The sequence below is a fragment of the Sphaerodactylus townsendi genome, linkage group LG04 (genome assembly GCF_021028975.2).
Source record: "Sphaerodactylus townsendi isolate TG3544 linkage group LG04, MPM_Stown_v2.3, whole genome shotgun sequence".
Taxonomy (NCBI): Eukaryota; Metazoa; Chordata; class Lepidosauria; order Squamata; family Sphaerodactylidae; genus Sphaerodactylus; species Sphaerodactylus townsendi.
Window position 1 is genome coordinate 73,673,958 of NC_059428.1, and position 20,650 is coordinate 73,694,607.

The 20,650-nt window shown below is 42.4% G+C and overlaps 1 protein-coding gene across 1 annotated transcript; it reads left to right on the forward strand.

The window, feature by feature from the left end:
- The first annotated feature begins 504 nt into the window (after positions 1-504).
- Positions 505-20,323, forward strand: LG04HXorf38 (linkage group 04 CXorf38 homolog). Its single transcript, XM_048492303.1, has 7 exons — positions 505-779; positions 3,352-3,486; positions 4,510-4,632; positions 11,297-11,446; positions 15,818-15,985; positions 19,102-19,270; positions 19,851-20,323. The coding sequence occupies exons 1-7, from the start codon at positions 564-566 to the stop codon at positions 19,883-19,885; spliced, it is 996 nt and encodes a 331-aa protein (XP_048348260.1). The 5' UTR covers positions 505-563; the 3' UTR covers positions 19,886-20,323.
- Positions 20,324-20,650: the final 327 nt, after the last annotated feature.

Consider the following 20,650-nt stretch of genomic DNA (forward strand, 5'->3'; position numbering starts at 1 on the left):
TTTAATTCAGACATAGTCCAGGAGCGGGATTTTCTCCTGGCTCCGCTATCAGAACTTTGATAAACAAATGTCTTGTGGTGCTTTAAGAGCTGACACATTTGTAACTGTAGCACCACTTTTTGCCGTAAGGTGCTAACATGCCCATCAGGCTGAAATTAAAGTTTTGTATGCGTTTCCATCTCAAAGCTATTATAAGGCAACCCACGTTCCAAAAATATAACTGAGAAAAAAGAAGGAAGACTCTTTACCCACTGCCTAATCTGTTTTCTCTCCTAGTCAGAGTTTGTTTGATTTATGCAAATGAAGGTTTGCAGCACATTAAAGCCGTTCTGAAGAGAGCTTGAGAAACTGGGGCAAAACGCTGTGCTTAAAAAGACAGCTGAGTATAACTGGAAGGCAGATAACAGGAGCTTTTGCAGTCCAGCACTCATGTTCACCGTAGGGATCAGATTCGGTTTTCCCGCGGGCGTTGACGAAAAAGGGGCAAGCAAAAGAAGGCAGGCAGGCTCCGGCGTCTAGGCCGGCCCACCCACCCCAGCGCGCAGGGCAGGGCAAGTCGCTCCATGGCGCTGGCAGAGCTGGCCGCTCGTCTGAACTGTGCGGAGTACAAGAACTGGGTGAAGGCCGGCCACGGCCTGCTGTTGTTGCGGGCGGCCCTGCAGCGCTATGTCGGGGAGCAAATCCACGCTTTCCACCGCCAGCTCGTCGCCCGCCACGCCGACCGCCTCGCGCCGTCAGGCCGCGGCTGCACAGGGAGCTGCACCCCTCGAGGCAGGCAGGTGAGGCAGCCCGAGGGGATTTCGGCAGGCGCCTCTTTTCCTCAGGGGGCGCTTTGCAGAGTTTGCGCGCCTCCTAAAAAGACCGAGGGAATGGTCACGTACTCATTTTGCCAATTAAAAACAAGCATTGCATCTTTGTTCCCTCGAGGTGTTTTGTTAACGGGAGAGGGGAAGTATGTTTGGGGTTTTTTGTCCTTCCTGGCCGATTTTCGTTCGTTCCGTGACTGTTTTTCTTCCTGTCGGGGAAAGGGACAAAAGGGCACGAGACAAACAAGCCTTGTGCGTTCCTCCTCCCCCCAGCTCTTGAAACGAGGGACGCGCGGCTTCCTGGGGCACGCCTAGTCTGGGGCAAACAAAGACCTCGAAACAGCCCCTCCAGCGGTGACGATGGCACGACTATTCATCCACCCGCCACCTGCGCTGTATATATGGTTATATATATCGTTCATTGAATGTGAAGTAAAGCCTGCCTAGTGTTCTAGGCCTCGGGGAGGGAGGAACTGTGATACTAATAGACGAAGATCAGGAAGTTGACAGTGTCCCAGATAATCCTGAAGCTACTATGGTGATATCAATAGATGTTAACCAGTTTGTCACAAATGAGGGAGCACTTCTTCGCAGAGCATAAGTTCAGAAATAACCGATTTAACTCAGACCGGGACTTCCAATTTCTTTAACAGGAGCCATAAGCCTATGATTTAAGATTTAAATTTGCTTGGTTGTAATACTGGATTAAAAAGATAACCCATTTTGAGGGTTGTGAAAAATATTGTACAGGAACCAAAAGCATTATGCCTTTCACAGTTTCTTCCAGGTCTGACTGGTCTGTAGTTTCCTGGATCATCCTTCTTCCCTTTATTGATGGGATACCATTCCCCCTCCTGCAGTCTTGTGGCACATTTCACATCCTCCACGAGGTCTTGAAAATGAGGACAAAGACTCTCTAAACTCTCCAGAAAGTTTGTTGAGCACTGTTGAGTGCATACTATCTGATCTGGGGGATTTGAACACATCCAATTCAGCCAGGTTGTTCTCAACAAGGCTGTGTTATAAGCAGAAAACATAGCAAATAGAAAATAAGGCATAAGCAGAAAACATTGCAGATAGTCATATTGGTCCATGCAAAATCCAAACATAAGAACAAAATCCTTGTAACACCTTTTTTTATATCTTGTGCATCATCTTCAATTTGTTTCAAACACCTTTACTATAAAAAGTATCAGATAGTTTGTTGTTAGCCTGGAAAGGACCAGCATATGAATGGATTGTAGATTAACTTTGCCTGGTCTTTATTTACTTCCAAGGAGTAAATAAACAGTGGATGCCATCATGAGCATATGCTATAACCTAACAGGACCAATAAGGTTAAGCTGTTTGTAAGATCAGGATGAACATCATCACCTGAAAAATCTGCTGCTCATCTTTCTTTTTAAAAAATGTGTAACATTGCAACCTGTTGAAAGTTTACACAGTGCTTTGTGCCAAGTTGGATGGTCCTAATAAAAGGTATTACACAGGTTTTATGTTTGTGTTATAAGCAGAAACTCTAACAGTAACCTTCCTCACCAATTCAGAGGGTAGTTATGTTAATTTGCAGTAGAAGTTAGATATGAGTCCTTAGAAACCAACATGATTTTTAGGGTATGAGCTTTCTAGAGTCAAATCTCTCTCCATCAAGGAAAGCTATACTTGGTGAATTTTAAAGACACAGGAGCTCTGCCCCCCTAATATGTTTTTAACCCAGTGTATCACAATGCCTTTCGAGTGTTGTGGTGAAAGGGAGCCTATACATTATACTCTGGTGCTTTTTAAAATGTAGATGATAGTATGAAATTCAACATGCAGCTCAAGTCTTTTTCCTTATCTTTTTGTTGAATTTTTTCTTGTCCTAAAGCTCTTAAAAGTACAGGATCCTTTCTAGGAAAGAAAAGTATGAGAAAAAAAAACCCTAATCTTTAGCTTCTGTAGAATTTTAGGATGACCAAGGGCAGAGTTATTTCAAAACACTGTCTGACTTTATTTGATACTTTATATTTACTCTTATGTATTTGTGCAACTCTTATTGTGCACATGGGATATTTTATCCACTGCAGTCAGTAATCAAGAGCCGTGGTAGAGAACCAGTAAGGTTATAGTCCTTCATTCAACATTCCTGCTTCTTCAACATCTTTGCATGTATCCACCCGCACCCCCACCCCACCCCCACACCATTTTTTGTCAGTGGCAGAGAGTCCCATCCCCAGGCCATCAATAAGGCTGTGTGATACTCTTTTGGAAAAATTCTGAGAAAAGATGGATTTGATTTATATTTTGTCCATTGTTCTTTTTCTATCTACTTCTCTATGTTTTGTCCTTTGTTTGTAGTTATGAACTTTTAGAACTTCAAACTATTTCTTTTCATATTGTAAAGTTCTGTTACCTGTTCTGATTCCTTGGGATTGAGAAAACTCCAAATAAAACTTGGATTTTCTCCCCTGCCTCCCTTTGGTCAGAACAGTAAACCACCAGTTTAAATATCAGCTTACGTGTCGTGAGATCATTTCAACTGATGACATTTCTTGTTCCTTTGTAGTTTCAGCCTGCCTGCTCCTTATGTAAAGAATGGAAGAAGGAGATTTTGAATCATCACACGCACAGGAATGGGGAGGTTAACTGGGGAAACTGCAGACCTTGGCTGTGGCCTTCTAACTCATGGGAGTTTGCAAAGGTAATACTAAGTCATCTTTATTAATCAGATTGCAATTTTCACTTTTCTTTACACAGTAATCTGTTGGTACAAAGTGTGCATTAGGGTAGCACAGCTGGAGGGCCCAAGATGATCTCTTACTCAGTTTTTCCTCCTGCCCTTCATGGAAAGCTCTCATACCCTCTCCCATTTTATTGCTTCCTTCTCTCCTACTAGTCAACCTACCTTTATCTGACCCCCTGTCTCCAGCTTAGATCCTTTCCTCCCCCTCGCAGTCTCTACCCAGGAAAACTACACCACTGTTGTGCAGTGAAGAATCTGCAAAGGTTTGCAGGGGGCACTTCCTTTCCCATAATATCCCCTTCCCCACATTTTTTCCTCTTGGCAATACCCATATGCTCAACTTTCACTGCTTCCTTCTGCCCAGGGGCATACCGGCCTAGAGACATGGGGACATCCATGTTCCCAGATGCAGGCCTTTTGGTAATGTGGCGGGGGGGAATGCCCTGAAGGACGGCTCCTGCTCTCCCCAGGCTGCAGGGGGGTACTTGGCGGGGGGGGGGGGGGGTCAAATATTAAAAAAATTTTTTGCAATCGGTTTCTGAGAAATGAAACATGATTCAGCTTCTCTAGAAGGTGTTCTGTGCATCACTCTCAGTTGTACAGTGATAGTAATAGTAGATGAAAAAAGTCCTGACTGTGTCTTATTATTTAGTGTGAAATGTTATTGTGTGAGTAATCAGAAGCATTTTGAAGGTAGCAAATGGGAATATGAAGTGACTAATCAAATCACTTTTTAAACTTTTTGCTTGCTAAATTCATGATAAAACTAGAAGCAGTAATTATAGCTGTAAGATTGCTATTCTTTCCTTTGAACTTGATAGCTGGCATAACTATAAGTTAACTTAGAAGTTGCACATTGCTGGTTTCTGAAACATAAATGTAGACATTGATGATGATGATGATAGCCTTTATTGGCATTCCAAAATACAATAAATACAAAAATGTAGACATTGACTCCATTTGTTCTCCCTTATTGCATAGGCATATATGCCTCGTGGGAAATCAGACATTTCTGGGCCAGACAAGTGTGATGCATCAGCACTGTTAAACCTCTTCAATTTTTGTGATCACTTCAGCAGTGTTGATCAGATAAAAGTCAAAGAGGTAATCCAACAACTAATATCAATATTTCTATTATTATTGTTGTAGATTTCACAGCTGCCAGAACTTTAGCTGGTTGTTGGCCATTCATTGCAATTGTTTCCAAGCATTTCATGATCCAATCATAGATCCTAATATTATTGTTGTTGTTGTTGTTATTGATGTTGTAGATTTCACAGCTGCCAGATCTTTAGCTGGTTTCTGCCATAGACACTGAAGCTCAATTTTCAAATTGTGGTATCTAGTGAACTTCTCGTGTTCTTTTTCAATGACCCTGCTGTCACTGGGTACTGCTAATTATTATTATTATTAGTTGATTTCACAGCTGCCAATTCTTTAGCTGGTTGTTGGCCTTCATTACAATTTGAGCCTCACCCAGAGGACTAGGAAGTTGTAATGTATTGGTGTAGTATTCATGCGGATCCCAGCAGGGCTGCCTTCTGAATTTGATAGAAGTTGATTTTGTCCATTTGAAGGTGTTTCGAGTGCTGCCCTAGTGTTTTTGGAATGGTGCCCAGCCTGCCGATTACCACTGGGACGACCTCAGCTGGTTTGTGCCATAGATGCTAAAGCTCAGTTTTCAAATTGTGGTATCTAGTGACCTTCTCGTGTTCTTTTTCAATGACCCTGCTGTCACCGGGTACTGCTATGTTGATGATGGTCACTTTCTTGTTCTTGATCAAGGTGATGTCTTGTGTATTGTGTTTCAACACTTTGTCCGTTTGGATTCAAAAGTCCCACAGGATCTTGACCATCTCATTTTCCATTACTTTCTCTGGACAATGTTCCCACCAGTTCTTAGCTGATCTTATGTTGTAATTCTTGCATAAATTCCAGTGGATCATCTTGGCCACTGAGTTGTGCCTCTGTTTGTACTCAGTCTGGGCAATCTTTTTGCAGCAGCTGAGGACATGATCTACAGTTTCATCAGCTTCTTTGCACAATCTGCATTTTGCATCATCCGAGGATTTTTCAATTCTGGCCTTGATCGAATTTGTTCTAATGGCTTGCTCTTGAGCAGCTAAAATCAGTGATTCAGTTTCCTTTTCCAAAGATCCAGTTGTTAACCACAGCCAGGTCTTTTTGTTGTCCACCTTATCCTTGATCTTCTCCAGAAATTGGCCGTGCAGACCTTTGTTGTGCCAGCTTTCGGTCCTCATTTTCATCACACTTTTTCTGAATTCTTGTTTGGTTTCCTGGGTCTTCAGCAAACGTCTGTTCTTCACCTCATTATTATTATTATTATTATTATTATTATTATTATTATTATTATTATTATTATTATTATTATTATTATTATTATTATTATTATTATTATTATTATTATTATTATTATTATTATTATTATACACATTACAGCACAGCACAAGTGTCTGGAATTTATCTCTGAATATCGAGTCCTTCCCAAGGACCTAGGATATTAGAGGTATTTGCGTAGAATATGTGCAGTTCCTAGAAGTGCTGCTTTCTGCAGCACGTGGACTGATGTTCTGTCCAAGTTTAGGCTTTCCAGATGTTTTTCTATTATTATTATTATTATTATTATTATTATTATTATTATTATTATTATTATTATTATTATTATTATTATATTTTGTTTAATATCACAGCTGCCAGTTCTTTAGCTGGTTGTTGGCCTTTTGTTACAATTTGAACCATACCCAGAGACCTAAGATGTTGTAATGTAAGATTTATACGATCTGAAGAGAAACCAGAGTATAGATATTGTAATGTATCAACATAGTATTTGTGTGGATCCCAGCAGGGCTGCCTTTTGAATCTGACAGATGTTGATTTTGTCAATTTAAAGGTGTTTCAAGTGCAGCCCCAGTGTTAGTGGAATGGCGCCCTGGGTGTTAATTACCACTGGGACACATAGTTTCTGAATCTCAGTTTTCAAATCATGGTACTTAGTAACCTTCTCATGTTCTTTTTCATTGACCCTGCTGTCACTAGATCTTGCTATGTCGATGATGGTCACTTTCTTGTACTCGATCACTGTGATGTCCAGTGTGTTATAAGCCAACACTTTGTCTGTTTGGATTCAAAAGTCCCACAAGATCTTAACCTCATTTGTTATGTTTTTCTGTGAGCAATGTTCCCAACAGTTTTTAGCTGTCCTGATGTTATAATTCTTGCATAAATTCCAGCAGATCATCTTGGCCACAGAGTTGTGCCTCTGTTTATACTCAGTATGGGCATTTTTTTTTTGCATCATATAAGGATCTTTGGGTTCTGGCCTTGATTGAATTTGTTCTAATTGCTTGCTTTTGAGCAGTTAAAATCAAAGATTAAGTTTCCTTTTTCAAAGTTCTGGTTGTTAACCACATTGTCCACCTTGTCCTTGATCTTCTCTAGAAATTGGCCATGCAGTTGTGCCAGCTTTTAATTCTCATTTTAATTACATTTAATTACTCTTACCCCGTGCTAACAAAACTGTTTAGTGCTTTAAAGGTAAGCACCAGAACCTTGAGCCTAATTTGGTACCCCACCCAGAGTTAATGCAGCACCTGTTGGATATGCATCTGCCACGTGGTCCTGTAAGGACCTGCAGAGCTGCATTTTGCACCAGCTGGAGTTTCTGGAGTAGACCTGAATTAATAATTCTTATCAGGGTTTCTGCTAAGAAAACTACATCCATCTCTTGCCAAAGTCCCGTGTGAAAACACACTGCTATTGCCCAAGTTTTAAGTTGTTTGTGGAGAACTCAGAAGGGGCTTTGCTTCTCCCTTCAAACCGGGTTTTTCAGTGCTTGGAGGAGAAGCCTGAAGGTATCAAAAAATAACCACAAATAATGGCTGGCTATTAAGCCAACCGAAATGTATGATCCTCTGGTTCTTAGAATTACCTGCATGGAAGTCTTAGCTTCTCTTTCTGGGAAATCTGTGTATCTGTATAGATTATCAAATTGTAATCAAGGCTGCAGTGAGAATGAAGAACCACTACATGGGGAAATCAGTGATTACAGGGCTATCTACTGCCTCATGTCCTCAGATTTATACTTGGAAGAGAAAAGTGTTACATTTCTGCCCATTGTGCTAAATTGCCAGAAAAGAAATTTTCTTATGCAATTATGATTCTTTGAGAGGCAGGGCTTATAGTACTTGTGTTATGATAAAAAGGATCCTAATTTTTAAAAATCGTTTAAGTTCTTTTCACACTCTGTCTGATGACTTTGCCTAAATTATTTGACATCCATTACAGTGGAAACTTAGTTACTTCCACTGAGCTCTTTGAAATCAACTATGGTAAACTGTTTTTGCCTTGGTGATATTTTCTTAAGTTCCCTTGGGGGAGCCATGTCTTCTGGAAGCTTCAAGAAACCAAAGTGTTGTTCCTGCATAAGCCTTCGTGAACTAGCGCTGACTTTTTAAATGCCGTGAATGGGCATATTTTCTGACCTGAAAGAGAACTGCAAAGAGACACTTCAGTGTGAAACTGCTGAATTGGGATTAATTAAGAGATTTCCCACTTTCTCCCCTCCCCGGCTTGAACAAGACTTAGGATTTCTCACTCATTACAGTTGTTAAATATCTTTAGCAAAACCTGGGACACCCTGCTCATTACAGGTGTTAACTCTCTTAGCATGACTAGTGAAAAGCATCTATATTTTTCTTGCCTAGATTCTATTTTTGTATAATTATATTTTACCCTGTATCCCCTGCATTTCTTGGTTTCTTGACCCCACTGTTTGTTTTTCATACAGCTATATAACATGAAATAATGAGGATTTATTCATTGCCTCTGAAGGAATGGGCTCTAGTTCACAAAAAGATTATACTGGAATAAAAATATGTTAATTTTTAGGGTGTCATAAGACCCTTGTATATTATGGATTAAATCCATCCATCCCTCAGTGAAAGGCACTGAACACTAGAGATCTGACTGGTTTTGCTCTCCTGCTTTTCCCTTTCTAATCCAGGAAAATTGATTCCCAGGGTTACAGGACCTACATGTAATGATAACTGTAGGGGTTTGTCATGAACTTTGACCATAATAGTATAGAGTTTTGAACAAAGTAGGGAAAAGAACTTGCTTTTTAGTTTTCAAATTGCAAACCTTCTTAATTTCAGCTTTGTTCTTACTTGAGAAAGACGATTTATGAATGAATGGCCCAGAGCAGAATAAGCAGAACACAGCTTGACATGAGTATTCCGTGGCAAAATGTCACTCAGTGATCAGAGGTGTCTTAAATCAAACCTTCAGAGGAGATAAATCAGATGGTTTAATAAAGCAAAGTGAGGTTCATATAATTGGGCACGTATAAGATAGCCACAGCCTAATATCCCCGAATCTCTCAGAAATTGGTTTCAGGGAGACTATCTTTTCTGGGAACACTTTTGGTAAGAACCTTAGAAATTGTATTTTATTTTTTAAATTTAAGATAGGATAGGCATTGACCTGTATGCTTTATATTTATAATTTAATTGACATATGCTAGTGCTGGGTTTTGTTTTGTTTTGGGGTTGTTGTTTTTTTGTATGATTGTGATTTTTATTTAATTATTTCCAGAGTGATTACACTTATTTTAAATTGGCAGGGATACAATGTTTTCTTTGACTCCTGGAATAAATGAACTTCTGATTTCTCTACAGTCAGAGGGCTGATTACCTGTCAGAGGTTGATTGTTAAAGTGGTGATGTCAATACAGCCTTGCAGTTTAGCTGAGAATGCATTGCTTTGGAACAAATAGACTCTTGGATTCCACATGCCTGTTTTAACAATAGTGATTCCCCATGAGTAGGATAATACTTTGTAATAGGTTGGTAGGCTGCAGTGAGGGACGCGGCAGGGGTGAAATTGCCCTTCGTGTCTCTTTGGTCAGCAGAGCTCCACTGACGGAAGAGAGAGTGATGTCCCCCTCCTCCTCTCCCCTCTCCTCACTGCCCCCCATCAACTTGTTTGGCTGCTATTTCATACAGGTCCCATGACCCTATTGTGAGGCCAGAACTCAAGTCCGGCCTGCTCAGCTGTTTTGAGAAAGATAGATTAGAGAAAAAAAAACAAAAGACATCTGACATCAGAAACAAACAGACAGTTTTTACTTAGCAGAATATAGATAAGAACATAAGATCTCTGACAGAAGGTAAACCCCTTCTGGGTGCTCTCAACAGAGAGACACGCCCACCATACGAAAGACCTTAGTCTTTATAGATACAAAAATACATACGTCACACAGTTCATCCTCTTACTCACGTATTATAAGCCATTGTTTCACGTGCTATAAGCATGAACCTTAAAATCCCATTGGATAATTCTGTGTCCTTGTCACATTAAGACAGCCTCTATTCTACGTGTCACATTCCTTCTGTTATTCAAACGCTGCATGCTGTTAGCTCGTGGCCCTCTCTGCCCATATGCAAAGGGCAGCAATAAAACTAACCTCTGCCTCCAAGAAAAACCTGTTTTCTTAGTTTGCTCCCAAAGAGAGATATTTCCTTAGGGTATGCATGTTTGACATTCTACATTCTTTAGGATCATAAAACTTCCCTTTTAAAAATGATTTTACCTTTAAAAGATTATACAAATGTTGATCCCAAAACAATAGAATTATAGTGAAATACAAATAAATGTGAATCTCTCATTATCATTTCTGTGTTCATTTAACAATATATAGAAAAACACTTTTTCCTATTTAACTAATCTCATTTCTATAGCTAGTTCTAACCTAAAACAAAGTTATAAATGCATATGTCTTCTGTCACGTTTTAACCTTTAGTGTCAAGATCTTAAAGATGTTTATCTTTGCTTGCCTGCATAATCACTGACAAGCTTGTAACATGCCTTTTTGACCTGCTACAAAACATGCAGGCTTCTAGTCACTATACAGAAACTCCATTTTGATTCTTAGCATCTTTGGTTCATGCAACTTCCATATTTCTTAATCAAATACAAATGTATAGACATTCTGGCCCGTCCCCACACTATGAATTGATTTTGTTGGGGATGGGGGGGCCTATTGGGGAGAGGAGGAAGAAGGGAAGATCTGTAGCTCTTTAATAAGTGGATTGCTGGATCTAACCCCATAAGTTCACTTGTTAAGGTTTTGTGTTGGGAACATCTGTTGAGCAATTGTTTGCTTTTGTCATGGTTGTTACTGTGGTCTAAAGGCTTTTGTATTTATGTGACTTCGGATATTTTGAGTTCTTGCTAAAAATGATTTGTAAATCACTTTCTTTATCATGTCATTCCAAATGAAGAAGACATACTTTAAGTTACTAGGACAGTTTGTCACACTTAACAGTGCTATTGAACAGCTTTCTAAATTAATGAATTGATTATACTTCCAGAAAAGGCAGAATCTGTTTCAAAGTATTATTCTGATCACTTTAGTACTGTGCATGCATACAAGTACAAAATACATCATGATAGATTGCAGATTAGTAGATTATGAAGTAACATCCTCTCTGAGTGATGCTCCTGGAAACATGGTACCTCCATGCAGGAACCTTAATATTTATAAGGGGAAATTTAGTGTGGAAGTTTAAGGAGAAAATGTTTCATTATTGTCCTGGAAATGTTCTAAATGGCTTATGCAGAAAGGGCTGTGTGTGAGTCTATCAGGAAAACTGCTGGCCTCCAAGCCAGAGCTGTGACTTGAAAATTGGTTCATGCTCACTGTTGCCCTAATAGGTCTACTTGTTTTGCTCCATATTAACACTTTTAGGTGATTAAGTGCCGCAATGAACTAATGCATTCATCAGATATGAAAGTCTCTTCTTCCTGGCTGAAAACATTTGGAAATCATGTTCAGAATTTATTAAATGAATTCCAACATGTTCCAGAGGCTGAGAGGGCTCAAACAACAATAGAGAAGGTAATACTTGCCACCCTTCACCACTTGTTTTGGCTGTTATTATTTTTGATTGATTTATTATCCTTCCTGGCAGAAAATACAGAAATGGCAGAATATGAAGCCAGATGGCTTAACTGCACAATTATTTGGTTGAGGTACCTGAGGCTATATCAGAATGTATTTTTTCAGGAGTTTTGTTTAGACTGATATGATTTAACTATTGCAGTTTTGCTTCAAAAGTAATTACTTTTCATTGTCAATATTACATTCAGTCGACATGTGACAGATGTCAGGGCAAACTTGCTGCAGGGCAGATAACATTTCTGTTGAGTGGCACACGTTACTGCTGTTTGACATATATATAGAGCTGTCCATGCGCGGGGGAGGGGGAGGGAATGCCATGGAAGCAGCATGGCCTTGACTCCAGTGCAAGCGCCACTTGCACCATCATAAGGGGCAGTTACGCTGGCAGTGGGGTGGTGCTGGTGCTGAAAATTGTGGTGGAGCACAGCGGAGGGGCAGCAGCTCTGGCACTGGGTTCAAATTGGTGCAAGAGGGGGTGTTCTGGGGCCAGGGCCAATGGTAGTCACCTTCCTAATGACTTTTGACCCAGGAATGTCCATTTGTTTTGGCACAAATTTACTCCTGCCAAAACTATGTTGGAATCCAAAATAACAAGTTTGCAAGCAGCCCCACAATCAATGCTGCAACGCCCGCAAGGAGCCAAAGTGAACAGGAAGCCAACCAGCTCCCGGGCCAAGGGCCTCCAGCAGTAACAATGCCCCTGGCCTGGAACCAGTAGACAGTTTCTGGGAAATTCACAAACCCAGGAAGATGCCAGCAAGCCCCACAACAGACACCTTATGAGGTAGGTGGGGCTGCGATAATTCTCGAAGAACTGTGACTAACCCAAGATCACCCAAGATCAAGGAAGCTTCATGTGTAGGAGTGGGGAAACAAATCCAGTTTACCACAGTGGGGAATCAAACCCGGTTCTCCAGATCAGAGTCCACTGTTCGTAACCACTACATCACTACATCTACCAAGCATTATTCCCCAGCAGGCACCCAGTATCCAATGACTGCAGCACAGATGTGGAAGGCAGAGTGGCTGCAGCAACTGTGGAGGTAGGAGCCACCTGGATGCCAAGTTGCTATGTGTGTGTACAGTGCTATGGTGGCTGAGTGAAGAAGGAGGAGAGACCATTGCCCAGCCAACCCCCAACCCTTCCTACACAATGCCCCTGCTGAGGGAAGGGGGGACAGGGGAGGCAGGGTCCAGTTAGTGTTTCCCTGCAGGTAACTCAGGGCTGTGGCACCCTCCGTGGACAGATAGCAAGCAGAACAGCTGAGGACTCCCTTAACATCTACCAGTGGCTTGGTGTGTAGCCAGTGAGGAGCCAGCAGAGAGGCATGAGAAAATGGGGACTGCTTCTGAATGTGTCTGACAGGAATCCACATTCCTTGTCCTTCTTTTCCCTTCCCTGCTCTTCCCCCTCCCCTATTTTGTCCTATTGATAAGCAGTAGACAAGTTTTAAGCTCTGTGGGGTGGGGGTGTAGTTTGTTAGAAGAGGGTTGCTGTAGGGACACCTTCTTTGCTTTGCCTGAACCACTGGGAGATTTTAAGAATCTTAAGACCTCTTGATGGCATTTTTTTTGTCAGATTGTAATGTTATATGGTTGAGCTTTAACTATAGCAGAATGATTTGATTGACTGTATAATATTATTGGTATTGTGATGTTTTCCGTCCTGACCCCGACTTGGCTGGGGTAGGGTGGGATAAAAATCTAAAGTAAAGTTAAAGGTTAAAATTAAAGAGCCTTCTGCAGCCCCCGGGCACCTGGCAGGAAGGAGAACACCATGGCTGTGCATTCTTCTCATGTCTCCACAAGCTGTCACAGGGAGCTATGGAGCTGGGAAAGGCTCAGGAAGCGGGACCATTCAACAGTCACAGGACCTGCCTACCTTGTCCCCAGCCGCAAAGGTTACTGGGAAGTGGGAGCAGCTGGGGGGCATGGGAGGTGGCTGTCCGGTGAGGCGAAGCAGGGTTGGTGCCAGTGGAATCAGACCAGTGACCTGCAGCTACAGACAGAACAGTGTGGTCCTGTATCCCCTCCAGGCCCTCCCTCAAATAAAGTATGCAGAGAGATGTGTTGTGGAGTTGTTGTCAGGGCTATGAGGAGGGTGGGTGCATGTTGATGGCTGGGGCCGTTCACCCACAAGTCCTACCCAGAGACAGCCACTGGCACCTGATGGCTGCCATCAGTTCCCCCCTCCCTAAAAGAGCCAGAGTCATCATGGGTTGCCAGGCAGTTGTGGAGTGCCCCTGAGAGCCCAGCAGGGGAAGGAGGGCTGGTGTGGAGAGACTGGACCTAGAGGGTGTGGCCGGCGATGACAAACCAGACGCAGGCTCAGCAGCATTCACCCAACACCCTTACATACTTCTCAGCCAGTCTCTGACTGACTCTGTCCATTTTCAGAAATGCTGTCCCTTGGGTATTGATGTAGACAGGCCCTCCATCTAGAGAAAGGAGCTGTCAGCAGAGAAAGGGGCTGTCAGCAAGGCCTTGGTTCTGGGGGGAGGGGTATCTCACTACTCACCCAGCAGCCATCTCTTGTCCTCCAGCTACTCCTGCAGGAGCTGTTTGTGGAGATCTAGGCATTGTGGATGCTCCTGGGGAATTTGGGCATGAGGTGCTTTGAACAACTACCCCTCTCCCCCAAGCCATCCCTATGCTGCATAGGGTTTTCTTGCCCTTGCACTTCCTGGCAGCAGGAGGTGTTGTGGCTGAGGTCCTGGAGGTCTCCCCATCCTCCGCCTGCTGCTGTCTGAATGGGTTTCTGGAATCAATGCTGGTGAACTTCTGCGACCAAGTGCCCTTCCTGCCAGAGGAGACAGACCTCATCCCAATACACATTAGACTCGAGACCCCTGCAGCTTCGCCAAGATTGTGGGTGCAGTGGTGGAATGGCTCCTTCTGCCAGGGCAAGTAAAGAGTGTGGGGCCCTAATGGCTGAAGGTGTGGCTGTCTTGAGGACTTGCTTGGGGTGGTGCGAGGTGCCACTGAGGGACAGGATTTGGATACCCTGGCCCACTCTGTGGATCCCTGGGGCATCTGCCTCATCTCATAGGCACCCCAGGACTTGTCTAGAGTGGTTCCCTTCACCAGCCTGACTGTCCCTTGGGGCAGCAGGTTGCCACTGCCCTCCTGCATAGACCCCAGGCCCCAGTGCTTCACCAAGGTCTGCCTGCCACAGGGAGTTTTCCCTCCTCCACTCTGTGGTGCCCCCTTTGGAGCTAGTGTAGGACCACCCCCCTCTCACCTCACCCTGCATTGGCTGTTCACACCCTTCCCCATCCCTGGCCTTCTCTCTTGCTCCTCTCCTGGTTCCCCACACACACATGCACACACCCTGCTGGCTGCCGGCCTGTTAGTGAGGGCCCCTGTCCCACACATTCCGTGCCAGTGATCCTGCACCGTGGCCCTTTTCCTTTCTGTTGCCTTTTTCTTTTACCGTTCCAGGACTGACTGTGGTGCAGCTAATTGCTTAGGCGATAGCATCCGCCCCCCCCCCCCCCCCGACTTTACTGCCAAAAAATTAGTCGGTAAGGTACATATTTGAGAGAATACAAAACCCACTTTCAAAATCCCTCTTTCAGGAGTGTCCAAAGATAGGGTAATGGATTTTTAAAAAACTTTGCAAAATATACTGTACTTTGGTAGAAAAATTGATTGTAAAAATTTCCTTGTCTTGAAAACAATTTGTTGTATTTCAAAATAAAGTAAAAGTCTGTGTTTTAAAAATTGCTGGGTCATTGCTATGGAGATACTAACCACCTTGTTCTGAACCATTAACAAACTAGTTGAATGTGTACACTCACATTACCACTATAGTCTCTAATGAAATGTTGTGAACATGTCTGGCATTCAGTAGGATTCAATGTATGATAAAATTGTCTCCTTGGAGAGCTTGTAACCATTTATGTTTGTAGGCTTAACAGCAGCACTGCCAGATGGCAGAGTCCATTTTTGAAATTGGTTTGGAATTTTTAAAGCTATCAGTTATGTGACCAGAGGGATGAGATTCTAATGTTCAGGGCGTGAGAGTGGGAATGGGGAGTAAAAAAATCCCATGGGACTTACTGAGGTTCTTGAACGTGTTTGGGTCTTGCTCACTTATTAGGTGCCTCACGGTCATCATACAACCACATTCAACAGAGTAATTACAGTGTGAAGAATTAGTCACATATTCCTTGTATATCAACTACTGCACTATGAGTATTTAAGCAATACCAGTATAGCCTATGGGCCTGGATCTTTAAATCCAATCCCTTAAATCATTTTCTCACTAATCAGCTTGTACTGTCATTTTTCTCACCAATCTAATAGCTTCTGTCATCTGACTGGGCTGTTTACATACCAGGAGAAGATCAGCTTGATGGATTGGAAGGAGAAATGAGTCAAAGCCATATCAGTGAAATAGAAGCAGAATTGATAAAAGAGAGACTTCATGAGATCAGCCTAGCAATGGAAGCACAAGGAACAATGTCGGAAAAGGTAACTAAAGTGTAAAACAACAAAGCAGGAATTTACTAAATTTTGAACTTAATCCTGTCTCATAAACCGAGTTTATTTTGAGTTTAAATCAGTGTATACTAGAAGGATCTTGCTGCTTTTAAAAAATGCCCCTACTGAATTTTATTAAATTTTACAGCTGGGGAGTTTTATTCTGGGGTACAAATATGCAGATGTTTATTGATGTTGAATTTGGGTTTTTTTATATTGAATTTTTCAGTATCCTATGATTCAATGTAAGTTCTGAAATTTGTACTAGTTACAAGAATTCAGAATCCCTGAGTTTCGCTTCCTTCCTTCCCTTTCTCCCTTATGGCTGTGAATGTAGGTAAAATCTTAGCAGCCAGGTTATAGAATTGGAATCCTATGTAAAGATTTAGTTCTCAGAGAACAGATCTTCAGTGGCCTGCATACATTTTTTCCAGGGAATATTTACAAGTTCTACCCAACTAAAGCAATGTGGCATACAGTTTTGGTTACTTTGATGAACCTCCTTTTTAAAGAACAACATAGATACAGTCTGAGCTTCAACAAACTGTGTGCAGATTTCTACTCATAGAATTAGGCTTCCTCATCTTTCCATTCTAAGTCTCTGTGTTGCCTCTGAAAAGCCATTCCCAAGAGTGGTTCTAAAGTACCAGTGATGTGACAGAGCTATAGTAGGAAAGGAAAATCAGTGAAAATTGAGGCATTCCCTCATTGTATTAGAAGTCCTGTCTTCTTGGATCCTAGCCATTTCCCAATGGATCCTAGCCATTTCCCAAAGATACATCAGAGACAACTAGGCATCAGAGCATCTGTAAACAGAACTGGAAATTATTTCTAAGTTGAATTAAGAGATGTTGAACCCTGGCTTGAATTGCCCCATCTAGCCTGATCTCATAGGCCGTTTCCGCACGGCCCATTAATGGCGCCCTGGGGACGGGATAAACGCCTCCCCAGGGAGCCATTCGCACAGACCTGACTCCGCTCCTTCTCCCCCAGGGCGGCGTCAAGCCGCTCTGAAAAACAACTCTTTAAAGGGTTGTTTTTCCTTCAACAGCATGTTCCCGGCGGCGCGGTGCGAACAGCACCGCCGGGAACACGCTGTTTCCCTTCCCTTCCGAAAGCAGGCAAGGGCAAACTGCCTCCAAACATCTATTGGGTAAAAAACCCTACAGGGTCACCATAAGTGACGGCACATATCATACCAAAATTTTTCTAACTTAATACAAATGTTAGATTAATAAAAGATTAGTATAATAAAAGCATCATAAAGCCAGTGGGATGTAGTGGTTAAAGTGTTTGTTGAAGACTGGGGAGACCTTTGTTCAAATTCCTGCTCAACTGTGAAAATCATTGGGCAACCTGTGATAATCTTTCAGTGTAACTCCACCTCTCAAGAGGAGTTGTTGAGGATAAATGCATGCCATCCTGATCACGTTAGCAGAAAGGCAAGATAAAAATGTGCTATCTCAAACTAGTATCTAATGGTAAACCTCAAGAGCAGTGGCACCTAAAGAACTGCATTGTCATTTGTGAACTGGTAAAGTCCCTTCCCATAGCATAGACATTTTATTAGAACTGAGGGAATTTAATCCCTCTTTTAGTTTCTGCTTTGAATTGTTTTAGAAAGAGGGTAAGAATTGGAGACCATCCAGACCTGAACCACTGAATTCCAACAAGTAGGGGGAAAGGAGTTTACAAGGTCACTTTTCTTCTTGTTAGCACGATAGAATCACATCAGCTTATGTCAGCTATGAGGTGGATGTTGCCATAATAGTCTTGCTTTTGTTTTCTCTTATCAGTGGAATTTTTTAAAGTCAGATTTGGCATCAGTTTGCCATTTGTGCTGCCAGAGGCTTACTCACTATGTTTCCTCAAATCTCGAGGCTTTTTTTGGGTGGGAGGGGGAAGGGTTATCTTCCTTGCTGCCTTGGAATACAATTTTAGAACCTCCTTGAGCTGCCTTTCATCTGCCACACGATTTACAGTGCAGTCAGCAAATGGTTGTGCTTTCAGAAATTGTGGCATGATTTATTTTTTCTGTGCTTCTGGGAGACGTCTGGTATTATTCATTTCATTCTTTGATTTACTGTCAAATAGTCATGCCTTTTTCTTCTACTAGCATCCTAGTTTCAGCTGTGCGAATGAAAGGCAAGTTGTGCCACCGTATACTTTTTAGTTCACATCGACAACTTCTGAAGATGCATGTAAAGTGAAGCAGTGTGAAAACAGGAGGTTTTTTTTAAAAAAAAAACTTGTCAGAAAATGCAAGCTTTTTCCATTAGTTTGTGGAAAACTTTTAAAATCAGCAATTCAGGATCTTACAAGAAGAATTAAAGAGACAGATGAACCCAGAGGCGCAGCTAAGGAAAATGGAGCCCGGTGCAAAGTCTGAGTTTTGCTCCCCCCTGCATGTTTGTGTTTGTATTTTTAAGTGTTTTTTTTTCAGTATTTGGCCTGAAGGGGGCACAGTTTTTAGACTAGCAGCATCAAAAGTTCAGAGTATCTTTAGGAGACTCTTCTGATGATACCACCCAGATTTGGTGAAGTTTGGTTCAGGGGGTCCAAAGTTATGGACTCTCAAAGGTGTGGCCCCCATCTTCTATTAGCTCCCATTGGAAACAATGGGGGATGGGGACACCCCCTTTGGGAGTCCATAAGTTTGGACCCCCTGAACCAAACCTCACCTAACTTGGACGGTATCATCAGGAGAGACCCCCGAAAACTCCCTGAAATTTTGGTGTTGCTAGCCTAAAAACTGTGCCCCCTGCAGGCCAAAAACTGGAAAACACTAAAAAATACAAAAACAAACCAGAATTTTTAGCTCCCCCCCCCCGCCCCCCCAAGCACGCACCTGGTGCAATGCGCACCACCACCACCACCCGGCCCCCTTGTAGCTCCACCTCTGGATGAACCAAAGAAATTGTTTGGTGTAGTGTTTATGGAGTTGGGGGTATAGATAAGCAGTGCAGGTTGAAATCACTTCTCCACTGTGAAGTTGTCTGGGTGGCCATGGATAAATATCTCCATTTAGCTTGCCATAAGTTTGGGTGAAGGAGCGGGGTGCAAATGAATGCATATTTCAGAGTTTAACACAGTATTTTCTGTTTTAGGATTTAAGTAAAATGCAGATTTTAAGGAACTTCTTGAAGAACAACCATGATCTACAAAGAACCTTGAAAGCAGAAATACAGAATCTAGAAGATCTGGTACAACTGTACAGTCAAAAGCAATCCACAAAAGATACTCCAGAAGAGAATTATGAACAAGAAGAAGGCGAAGGCAAGTGTTTAGGTTTAAAATGTAGTCAGTTATATCTTTCTAACTTCATTATATGATGTTTTATATTTCTGATGTTTATAAAATACCTGAAAATAAATATACCGTCATATGAAAACTTCTTTAAATCAGAAGGTAGAATACGAAGTTTTATGTCAACACCAGCAGGCAAATTTAGTACATGTCAAATATTTCAAAACTACTGGTGGGTTAGTTCAAATCAATGTGTTCAGCAACTTCTGTCCATACTTGGACAGAAAAGCTCTTGCCATTGTGGCGCATGTCCTGGTAACATTTGGGTTAGACTACTGCCATGTGTTCTATGTGGGGCTGGCTGTGATGCTGTGGCCTGAGTGTTAATTGGACTGTGTGATTCATTTGGGAGAGAGGCTTTGCTTCAATTCAGTGATCAGCACTTCCAACAGTGCTAAAGCTCCACTTGAACCTCAAGTGCGTAACAGTGTGCTTTAGTGAAGTGTTTTGTTTTCACTGAATTTTACTAGACATGTAGTAATACTGACATGTTCTATAAATCCGTGCGCCATGAAATTAATGTTATCCATGTTTTTGTTTTACGTTTTAGGTTGTCCTTTACCAAAAAGGAAGCATATGGTATGAAGAACCTATCATTCTGCTCAACTAAGGAAGGTGCATTCTGCCAATGGAACTGAGGCAGGACATGCTACCATCAACTGAGCAGTAGAACCCCGTTGTCTAATGGAGTATAGGAAAGAACAATTACAAATGGATTGCTCCATTCTGCTGGGATTTTCACAGATGGTCCTCATGCGTGTTAATTGGTAGAAACACAGTGTCAAACAGTGCACAGAAATGAAGCGTGTGCAATTTTCTCAGTGTGCAAAGAGCAGTGCTAAACTTTTCAGAGTATCCATTGGACAGTAGCAGGGTGTCTTGAATGTTTTTGAGAGCCAATTTAAGAACATAAGAACAAGCCTGCTGGATCAGACCCGAGTCCATCTAGAAGAAGAAGAAGTGTTTGGATTTATATCCCCCCCTTTCTCTCCTGTAGGAGACTCAAAGGGGCTTACAATCTCCTTGCTCTTCCCCCCTCACACCAAACACCCTGTGAGGTGGGTGGGGCTGAGAGAGCTCCGAAAAGCTGTGACTAGCCCAAGGTCACCCAGCTGGCATGTGTGGAAGTGCACAGCCTAATCTGAATTCCCCAGGTAAGCCTCCACAGCTCAAGCGGCAGAGCCGGGAATCAAACCCGGTTCCTCCAGATTAGAATGTTTTCACATCCTGCATGTGAGCTAGTCCAGCACTCTGCTACTCGCAGCAGCCCACCAGGTGCCTTTGGGAGCTCACGTGCAGGATGTGAAAGCAATGGCCTTGTGCTGCTGCTGCTCCTGAGCACCTGGTCTG